Source organism: Malus domestica, chromosome 01, assembly GCF_042453785.1.
Source record: "Malus domestica chromosome 01, GDT2T_hap1".
In the NCBI taxonomy this organism is placed as follows: Eukaryota; Viridiplantae; Streptophyta; class Magnoliopsida; order Rosales; family Rosaceae; genus Malus; species Malus domestica.
In genome coordinates, this window is record NC_091661.1 from 29,419,362 (window position 1) to 29,431,090 (window position 11,729).

At 36.0% G+C, this 11,729-nt stretch overlaps 1 protein-coding gene across 1 annotated transcript; it reads left to right on the forward strand.

Annotated features, from left to right (window-relative positions):
* The first annotated feature begins 5,151 nt into the window (after positions 1–5,151).
* LOC103417839 (protein DETOXIFICATION 49-like) lies at positions 5,152–7,212 on the forward strand. The gene has a single exon (XM_070820164.1). It carries the CDS (start codon positions 5,227–5,229, stop codon positions 6,904–6,906), a length of 1,680 nt encoding a protein of 559 aa, XP_070676265.1. The 5' UTR covers positions 5,152–5,226; the 3' UTR covers positions 6,907–7,212.
* The last annotated feature ends 4,517 nt before the right edge of the window (positions 7,213–11,729 follow it).

Below are 11,729 nucleotides of genomic sequence, written 5' to 3' on the forward strand. Positions count from 1 at the left end.
GAGAAACAAGATGGGATGCAACAACCTTCTCGTTTTACCTTCTCCACACATTGACTTTCTACATCACCCTTAAAGTTCGATTCTACAAAAACCCAACAAAATCAGAAAATTGTTAAAACCTATTCAATTAATTTTTGTCACAATTTTAGTGTTACAGTGAAAAACATGATTCGTTTATTTATTGGATAATTGTTAGATGATGAAACAATTTTAGATGAAGTAATGATCATTAAAGATTGACCTAGAAAATAAACAGTTTAATTCTGCAACATTGCAAGATAAGAAGAAGAGTTGAGACAGTAAAATAAGAAAGTCTAGATAAGATCTTGCTTATCATTCCTCAAGAAGATTGACGGCAGATTGCATGGTAATGAGTTCACTGTTACAGCTTTCTTTAGTCTTGTCGAGAGATCAGCTCAAAAGAATCAAGTTGAAACTTGGTCATTACTCATTAGTATCAAGGTCTGAGCGATAGCTTTCTGTAACTTGGTGGTTTTTTAGGTTGCTGCCACTGTGTTGTTGTCTTCGAATTTTTTGATTCTGATTGATACTTTAGTTTAAGCTTTGAAAGTACAATTAATGGTCAAAAAGTAAAAGAAATACGACTCAATTGAAAAACCGTCACTCGTAGCTCACATAATTATAAAGGAGTTAATTAGAAATTATGCGACAATTGTTTGAACTGTGCATTTTTCTGTTGTTATTGATGAGAAATGTTGGTGTTAACCAATAGTCCAAGTTCTTTTTGCACATGCCGAAGAATTTTGGGGGCATCCATGTCTTTTGTCGGCAAAGATTCATTGTGTTCTCAAAACTTTGCATCCAATTTTTCAGCACAAAGATATTTAGTCGGTGCAGGATCTAGCTAGAGCTACACTGTCATCATTACGGCATACAATTTGCCTTCTGAATTGGATTCAATGAGCTCTGTCGTGAGTAAGCTCGATCGGAAAACACGTACAAGTTTCTGCTTGTTGAATCTGTCCTTAATTTGCAGTCAATAACAAAAGCAGTTTTTAAAGTTTTTCTGAATGATATGACAACAAAACTAAAAGTAAAAAAAAGTAGAAAAACACTTTCAATAATTCTAATTGGACTGAAGGTAATGATATTTATTAGAGGGTATGTCAACAATATGTGAATTTGTTTGTAGGTTCAAACGATGATTTTGTGATGTGATCATGTTCACTCATAACAACCTACCTTGACAGTGTAATAGGTCATTTACCATGTAAACACCAACCTTGTTAGAATAATAACGTCACTGTGTGTTATCAACTATAAACCTAACATATTATGAAGTCATGAATTGTAAACTTGACGATTATAGTGTAACCTTACATCTGATAATTTAGACGTTAAATGTTAATGTCATTATTGTAAAACTGTAAAACATAATGCAAGAAGTTCAAAAATAAATTACGATGTTGATAATTTCATAACATTACAATTTTATTACAACAAAGAATACCAATATTTTTTATATTGGGAATTTTAACGAAAAACTTCTAGTACTGTTCACTTTAATGAAAAACCATATTTTTACACTAAAAGGTCAATTATGGTACTATTCACTTTACCCTTTATTTTTTCCTTATTCAAAGTTTTCAAACTCTTTTCTTTTTTATATTTACCCCTTAAAAAACCCATTATTCAAAGTATTGCTTTTCTTACAAATGTTAAGAGCACAAGGGGAACATGGTATCTTCCTTCTTTGGGCAATGTATGCGTCCACACGATGGATAATACTTGGGTACTCCCCGGGGAGAACCCAACTTGCTGACCATATTATGTGACCCAAAAGAATTATACCACCTGGTCATTTTATACTCCTCCAGACTATTGCAATCCTCATAACCAAACACAAACTCTCACTTTTGAACCTGTAACCAAGCACCCATCTTCTTCTTGTTGGAAAATATTAGTACTGAGATTTATTTTAGTATTTTTTTTTTGTCAAAAAGTTTATTTTAGTATTTAGGTTATGCTTGTTAGTTTATGATTTCGGCCTAAGTCATTTGAGTTATGTTTTTTGGGTTTAGTTCTTTATAAATATTACTTGTAATTTAGTTTGAGAAATCAATCATTTATAATGTAGCTTCTTGAAATTTTGTAACCGTTTCGACATTTTTATTTATTTAATAATATTTTTATTATTTTGTAAATCTCTGGACTCTGATATTTAACTTCCCCTTTCCTATGTCATGGCAAAGCTGGCCACCACATCCGCTTCTCCAACCTCTCCTACGTCGACCCTACCCACCCACATCTCCCTTCCAACCTCTTGGTCGGCCCAACCCCAAATCCCTAATATTCTTTTATGTGGAACCTGCCCACATCCGCCTTCAACCTGTCGGTCGGCCCCACCCCAAATCCCTCATGTTATTTTCTGTGGAAGCCATGGGAGCACCTCTGGACCTGCCCAATTACTGGTCGCGACTCGCCACCATCTTCCTCTTCTTGCTGCCATGGTCGCATCTGGAAAGAAGAGGAGGGATTGAAGGCGGGGTCCACGAGGTTGGTTAGAAGAGGAGTGGTGAGTGGGGTGGATAGAGAAGGGAGGTCGGAGGAGGAGATGTGGATGTGGTAGCCGGAGGAGAGAAGTAGGTGGGGGTGAGATATCGGCCGCCGACGACAGCGAAGGAGAGGAAAGGTAGGCAAAGGCTGGTGAGGGAGAAAGAACATGTTTGGATACTAGAATATTGATTGTTTGGAACCAGTTTTAGTTAAGTTTAAGTGGAACACGTGTCTTTATTTGATTGTTCCACATAGGATGGTCAGTGTAAAGGCTCCTGATTGGTGAGGACCCAAGTATTGTCCCTAAACCCTAACGTCGAAGGGTCCACCGAAAGTGGTGGTCTCCTATTAAAATGACAACAAAAAATGGACATTCTAAATCCTAATGACTACAAACAAGGTCGACATGAGCAATTTGGTTAAGTTAAAAGATGATTAGTCCAAAAGACGAAGAAGAACTCGGTTTTCTTTTAGTCAAAGTACATATTTGTGAACGGAACAAATAACAAAGCATGCAGTCTTCTTTTTATTTGTGTGTTGAATGTTCTACACGTTTTTATGACAAAAATCATCTACTGTCTTTTTCTATATAATTTGACCCATTAAACAAAAAGATCTTTAGGCCTTGCGCGTAATTCTTATAATATGTAAAATAATAGGATAATGATAGAAAGGGTAAATTTACAGATAAAATTTTGAAAATTAAATAACATAAAAATCGATGATTGGTTTATTACTTAACTGTTGATAAACTGCTTATTTTTATTGATGACACATCATTTAGTTTACAAATTTTGTCTATAAATTTAGTCTCTCTAGCATTATCCAAAATAATATAGTATGTGTTACTATTTTATCCAAATTATGATTTGTGAATTTGATCTTTCATTTATTAACATATTTTTAAAATACAATTTTTATCTTTATTATATTATCCTTTTCTAAAAACAGTAAGAGAGAGAGAGGACGGACCAACCCACAAAGACATGCGTGTGGAACCATGAGTGCCATCCATTTGGCAATGCTTCATTCTGATGGTGTGACGTCTAGCAAAAGGACTTTGAACGGCTTACCAGAAGAGAAGCACAATTAAAAAACGACATTCAAAGAAAAAAATCTCAACACAAGCTGACTTTTCCCACTGGGTTGTGACTTGTGAGTCGTGACCTATGAGCTATGATGGAGTTGAACCAAATGGGGTTCAGTGCATGCATAAAGTTGAAAATACAATTGGCTCGTACCTTCAACAAAAGATGCCCTGGATATGGAACTGGTGAATCAAAAGGTTCCGTATGGAGACCACTCTGGTCTTCTAATGTGCATGGCTGCAGACATAGAGAGATTTTTCCGTGTGACCGTCACACAAAATGGTACACCCAATGTCCCTATATAAATTGTGGGTTATGTGTGTTAAAAAGTTAATAACTTAAAAATTAAAATTTTCCACCACTTACATAAAAACACGTAGTGTATCATCTGTGTTCCCGTCACAACTAAAAATTTCTCACAGAAATGGCCGCAGTTGAAACATCCTTGATTTGACTAATGCATGCTCGTTGCTCACAATTCATGTTCCGGATCGGAATGATTTCCATGCAACCTCAATGCCATGGATGGCATTCCACATCAATTAATGCATTGTCATATAAAAACGATAGAGTATATGATAGTCCGTGATTAACTTAAAGAGTTTCTATAAAGCATTCCAAGCATAGGTAAGTAAGTATCTCCATTGCATATTGCAAATTCGGATGAACAATGACGGCTTCTTTGGACATATCCGTAAGACCAACAAAAGAGTTAAAACCCCAGAAGGGCATGGTTTGAGCCGTTTATGTAATATCCATGACGCAAACCATTTTTTAGGCTGGCAAAGGGTATTAGTTAGATTAATCCCATTAATCTTCTCTAGCTTGTACTTAAAATGTTTTCTGCAATTTCTTTGTGTCAAAAAAGACAGCATAGGAATGGTGGGCCCAGACTGATGGGCTTTTTGGATTCATTGTATAAATTGAATCCATTGTATAACTGGCCAAGAGTACTATCCAACGAGTCATGTCCTAGCTCCCTGTCTCCAATGGCCTCCCACCCTGGAAATTAATCCGGTTTAGAACTTTGACTTCTAATTATATTAAATTAATCCGGTTGTTAATCTTTATCTGAATGACTAATCTTAATTATATATATATATATATATGCAAAACTCCGTCTCTGGTTTTTGATCCCTTTCGTAAGATTCAAAAAAGTTTTAATTTAAGGTTTGAAAATGAAATGTAGAAGATGAAACAAACCGACAGTATATTTATCAACAACTTGGTTTAGCGTTTTGCTCCGGCTTTTAGCCCCTTATAATTAGAGGTGACTAATTAATTAATTGGGCTGTTAATGGGTACTTGTTAAGACTCATTTAGTTTAATTTTACGACGAGTATCCATTATGATTTGAATGAGTGATTTGCCACCTCTCAAATACTAAGATATATATATATATCTTAGTACTGGAGAATTTGAAAGTGGATTTTACACCCATCTCTCACTGTTATTTTCTGGCCGGTCATCACAAAGACACAACTCTAGTCCTTCCAAAGAAAAAAAGTGCCCCACTAAATTCTAAGCTCCTTAACCCCTATAAAACCGCCACAATCACCCCCCTCTCAGAATCCACACCTACAATCTCTCTCAACTCTCTCTCTCTAGAAAGTAACTTACAATGTGCAAAGTGACATCTCCTCTCTGCTGCAATGGCAATTCAGACCACCATTACCTTGTCTCCATCAACGACTCAAAGGAACCCAAAACCCTAACGTCTCCATTGATATCCAAAACCATAACACCGCAACCAGAACAAGTACATAAATCACAGTTCAAACCCCACAATAAATCCCATTTTTCTTTGGCTTTAAAAGAAGCGAATTCCATAGCTGCCATAGCTTTCCCAATGATACTCACCGGCTTATTGCTTTATTTAAGGTCAATGATCTCCATGCTCTTCCTCGGCCGCCTTGGCGAGCTCGCCTTAGCGGGCGGTTCCCTCGCCGTGGGCTTCGCCAACATCACCGGTTACTCCATCCTCTCCGGCCTCGCCATGGGAATGGAACCTATCTGCGGCCAAGCTTTTGGCGCCAAAAAACACACTCTACTAGGCCTCTCTTTGCAGAGGATGGTCCTCCTCCTACTATTTACATCCTTACCCATTTCTCTTCTCTGGCTGAACATGAAGAAAATCCTCCTCATCTGCGGCCAGGACGAAGCCATCGCCGCCGAAGCTCAGTTGTACCTCCTCTGTTCTCTCCCTGATCTTCTCGCTCAATCTTTTCTCCACCCTCTGAGAATTTACCTCAGAAGTCAATCCATCACTCTGCCTCTCACATTGTGTGCAACCCTCGCGATCATCCTTCACATTCCCATCAACTATTTACTCGTTTCCCACCTCGATTTGGGAATCAAAGGTGTTGCTCTTAGTGGGGTTTGGTCTAACTTCAACCTCGTAGCTTCCGTGATCGTATACATCATCGTCTCTGGGGTTCACAAGAAAACCTGGGGAGGGATTTCAATGGATTGTTTCGGAGAATGGAGGACTCTTCTAAATTTAGCGGTCCCCAGCTGCATTTCTGTGTGTTTAGAATGGTGGTGGTATGAGATCATGATCTTGCTCTGTGGGTTGTTAATAAATCCGAGAGCCACCGTTGCTTCAATGGGCGTTTTAATTCAAACTACCGCTTTAATCTACATATTTCCTTCTTCCTTAAGCTTCAGTGTGTCCACGAGAGTCGGCAATGAAATCGGGGCTAACAACCCGAAAAAAGCGAAACTTGCAGCCATTGTAGGGCTCTGCTTCAGCTTTATGCTAGGCCTTTCAGCTTTGGTGTTTGCAACAACGGTGAGGAACATTTGGGCAAGCATGTTTACACAAGACAAAGACATTATAGCGCTAACATCGATGGTGTTGCCTATAATCGGGCTCTGCGAGCTCGGAAACTGCCCTCAGACGACGGGGTGCGGAGTTCTGAGAGGCACTGCAAGGCCGAAAGTCGGAGCAAACATAAACTTGGGGTGCTTTTATCTTGTCGGAATGCCGGTGGCCGTGGGTTTGGGATTCTTTCTGGGGTTTGATTTTCAGGGGCTGTGGCTCGGCCTCTTGGCGGCGGAGGGCAGCTGCGCTCTGACCATGTTGGTGGTTTTGGGTCGTACAGATTGGGAGTTTGAAGCTCGGAAAGCCAGAGAGCTGACCGGGGCTGCTGCTGCTGAGGCGGCAGTTGGTGACAGCGAAGATGTTGAGGAGGACAAGCCAAGCAAAGCTGAAATCAAGGAAGATTGTTTATGTTTATTAGGTGAGTTAGATTACGATAATAATAATAATAAAAACGATAATTATAGCTCACATGTTTAGGTTAGCTTAGTTTAATCCCTTTTTATTTTTACATTTTTGTCACCTAATTAAGCTGTATAGTAGTGGGTGCATGACTGCATGTAGATGGAGGAGTTTAGATTGTTCTTTTTTTGAGAGGATATTTCTATTGACAGGAGGACTGTCTATCTCCAGGAGTGTTTCTTTTGGTACACTTCCACTGAAATTCAACTAATGCTGAATTTCATAGGAAGTAGCAAAATTGCTGGGTTAGGAACAAAGATCCCACCCTCTTCTGTATTTTGTAATTGGATACACAAGAAATTCAAGGAAGATTTATTCTAGTAAGGATCCAAATTTTCCTTTATTTTATTGAAACATAAATGCTACTGTTACGAGTTTATACATTACAAGCTACAAACCCTACAGAGAACAATTCTTTATGCTTTCATGTATTATAGTGTGTTAGCTTGCGATGTATATCTCTATTGCACGAAAGTTGTTTGTACCATACTTCGTTAATTTCGAAATTATCGAGCACCGGTCAATTTCATACATTCAGAGGAAGGATTCGTGTACAAGAGTCTGTCTCCAATTAGTGGACCAATCACAACGTGACACATGTCAACGTCACAATAAAACTCCTAGAATCCCACTTGGACATAGCCCAATTTAGGGTCTTATGTTTGTTTTCCTATCTCTATCTCTTTATATATGACATTCACTATTAGGTGATCGGAGCAACCTCGTAAAAGTCACAACCTTAACACTTTATGTTGTTCTAAAGTCAATGCGTTAACAAAAGTCTTAATTGGAAGAAAGGGGGTTTTAAATAGTTTTATGCAGTTCTACCTATTTGCACCATTAGAAGCATGGGCAATTATTATTAACACAAAAAAGTCGTCCTGCAATCATCATTTCATTAGAAGTGCATAATAATTTTGAGAGCGTGAATAAAGTATTTTTGCCAATTAACAACAAAAAATATTCTCTAGTTTCAATTGTTGAGCATCTCTTCAAGAGAAATTTTAATTTTTTGTTAAACTAGCAAATGAACTGTGGCAAAAAAATATTTTAGCTACTCAGTTTGATATTCATCTCCAACAACACTATCTATTTTAGCAAACTTTGAATATTTTACAATAAAACCTCTATAAAGTCATAAAGTTGGAACCAAGATATTTTTATAACTTTAGGGATGTTATTACTTAATAGAGGTGTAGTTAAAAATATTATTTATTTACTTATTTATCCTTAATTAATGATGTTATTTCCCAAGGAAAGGGATCATCTCTGGATCCTCCTAATCCACTAAATTAGGGAATATGTGCCATTAAAATTTGATCAAACGGCTACAAACAGGGACCCACTTTAAAAGTTATAATAACTTCAGCAGTTGGATCAATTTTCAATGACACGGATTCTCTGATTTGGTAGATTAGGAGGAAGGGATCCGGAGAGGATCCCTTTCCATTTCCTAAATAAGATTCACGAGGATGACAGTATGGAAGTGCCAAAAGTTTCATGCCAAGAAGTTGTAAACATATTTGAGAAGTTAGAAACATTTTAGCTTTAACAAATAGATGTCAACACTATAGTTTTATATATATATTTTTAATATTTAACAAGTGAATTGTGCTCTCTAAATTTAAAGAGTAACTGTTCATTTTACTATAATAGAGAGCCTTTTACAGCATCTCTTGAAAATGGATTTTTTTTAAATTTTTTAAATTTAACTCTTTAATATAGAATTTTCAGTTGTTACAGCACCTTATAGAGTCTGCTAATAACCATATTCAACTAATCCATGGTACGATGCTGGCTGTTTAACTATTGTTCCTAAGATCCATGTTATGTATGTACCTTTAAGGTTACCTAACCAAAATAACAATTCTAATAATTATGTTAAAATGTAAATAACAAAAGGGGTGAGTTACTCTGATTCAGATTATCGATCCCAACCTTTACCGGAAGTGCTGCAAATTTGTTATGATGTTAGGCTTAGCAAATGTATCTGGGAGTAGAAATTTCAAAGAGTTAACCGATATGGCCGGACTGAAAATTACTAGTCAGCCGGCTGCAAATGCAAGACCTGGTCTATCAATCCCACTCCCACACGTATATGTGCACGTTTTTGGGCGGCATGATGATGTGTTAGTAATTTAATTTGTGAGTTAATCACATGCAATTATCATCTTACTGATCATGTTGACATAGTGATAAAAAGGTAAAAAATAAAAAAAAGGGACTAAATAATATAGAGGCATATCCTCAACCACATAAAAACTACAAGTTGCATCTCAACTTGCAAAACCGATCCCTAAATCACACACATCTCCGAGTCAGTTTCAAGACACTGAGTCTGACATGACCTAATATTCCTTTTCCAACCGCTCTCTGTTGCCCTCTTTCGTTACAAATAATCACTTAAGAGAGTATTACAGAAATTGGATTTAAGAACCGCAGGGAATCATATGCCATTATTTCTTATACCTTAATCTCAGAAAGTTGAGTTCTATCATAAAAACAATTGACAATATAAGTAGTTAAATTCTTTATAAGCCCTTACATAGTTTGGTCCCTTACCAATGTGAAACTTTGTTCTCACCTTCTCACACGTTCTCTCATGTGTGGCGAATTTTCAAATTTAACGCATAAACAACACAAATTGAATGACACTTCGCACGTGAGTCAACCTACTTTGATACCATAAAAAAAGTTAGGATTCCAGCATAAAAAGAATGACATATGGGAATGGCTCAACTCTTTAAAGCCCTCCCATGGTTTAATCCATCACCGATGTGAGATTTTGTCCTCATGTTCTCACGTTAATTAGGTTAATTTGCCTATGATTACATTGTCACATGCAAGGAATGAGTAACAAGCAAAGGTTTAATGTTTTTTAAATTAATTACCTCCAATCCCCACACAGCTTACAATTTTTTTTTTATAGATTTTGGATTTTTTCACTGCTTTTTTTTTTTTTTTTTTTTATTTAAAAAAAAATTATGTTGGTACATTCAAGTTATTCTATTTGTTGAGCCCATAACATAACAAGTTATTCAATATGGAGATGAGCAAATAACGACAACTAAGTTTGACCTTACATTGGTTTACAAAATAATGGTTTTTGTGGTTTCTGTTATTTGCCATTGACTCTTAATTATTATTATTATTAATATTACTATTATTATTATTATTATTATTATTATTATTAGTAATTAACTAATACTAAGTATATATTTTGCTGCAACAGATCAACATCAAAATGAAACTCATCAGATGTTGTAACGAAAGGTCAAAATTTATGATAAAGATTTATTAAACAAAGAAATTTAGATTGGTTGGGAACGCGTATAATTATGACTTTGATTTCTTTAAAATATCTTCAATCATCAATACACATATTAAATATATAATATTAAATAATATAATATATATTTATAATGAAGGAACTAGGATGCATGCATCAAATAATTAGATGATGAATATTTCTTGCCCTAGTTGCAGATGAAATGCCATTTCGATTCGAAGTACCATGCCGGCATGTACGTAACAAGCTACTTAGCTTACTAGATATAATTTAATAATTCCGTGCTTAAACAATTTTTCACTTAGAAATTTGAATTGCTGGAGTACCCTTTACTTCTGGAAATTTAAATAAAATAAGGACAAATTAAACTGCTGGAAATACGTAGTTGACCCGAGTGTTGAATTAATTCTTGAAGCTAATTTAGTCTTCCAAATATTTTAGTGCCTGCAGGTTGGTCAAATGAATAATAGAGATCCCTATGCAAATAAATTGTGTGCTTGGAAGATGCAACCAAATACATAAGACAGCAGCTGTAGGCTGTGCACCAAGATGGTTGACATTGTTTTAATTTCTTTATTCTGCATTAGTACTGGTATTATGTAACTTGTCTATAGTAAATATGGACTAGGATTCCATCATCTCCTTTCACATTCTCTTATCCACATAGGCTAGGATTGTATATAATTGTACCTATATACCTCCTTGATTAACGATACTTGATATTTTCTTATACGATAAAGTCTTCCCTTGATTGATATTGTGACATTTGTACTCATTTCAAGATTGGTCAAGTCTACATCGGTCAGCCTTATTGCAAGAAGATATTTTTCAATGCGTCGAGAACACGGTCCGATACACCAAGTGTCATAATACAAGTGGTTGGATACTAGAGAAAGAAAAAAAATTTCCAACCACATGTGTTATGACACTTAATCTATCAGGTCGTGTTCATGGCACATTGAAAATTTTCACCATTGCTAGGTCTTAATGTCTGGTTGTGTGGTTTTAGGAAATTACTTTTATTATTAGCTTTTGTAGTCCTATTGTAGTCCTATGTAAATCCCTATATATTTCCTCCATGCATTTTGAAAATGAATATACTACAGAAAATTAAAAGACTATAATCGTTTCTATTGTAGAATGATCAATTTCTCCCTTGACATTGCTCGTGTAATCTCTATATCTCTCCTAAGAGAGTGGGCATGCATATTGGACTATGAAATGGTACACTAATGTAGTATATGTCTATTGTCTCTCTATCCTTACTCACGAAAGAATTATCTTTTATTCGAAGGAAATAGATAACCTATAATTAATCATGAAGTGCATACTAAGGCAGAGGTGGTTTTTTTTTTTTTTTTTTTTTTTGACAAAAGATAAATATTTTACATGATTATCTAAATTATTAAAGATGATTAGGACTTAAATGTAGAAAAGAGTTTTAAACTCGGGCGCCTCTTAAAAGGCACGAAGGAGAAGGGCAATGCCCTGGCATAAGGAGTGATTGCATGGCACAAAACTTTGTCCTCATGTAACAACGTAATGAAAGACA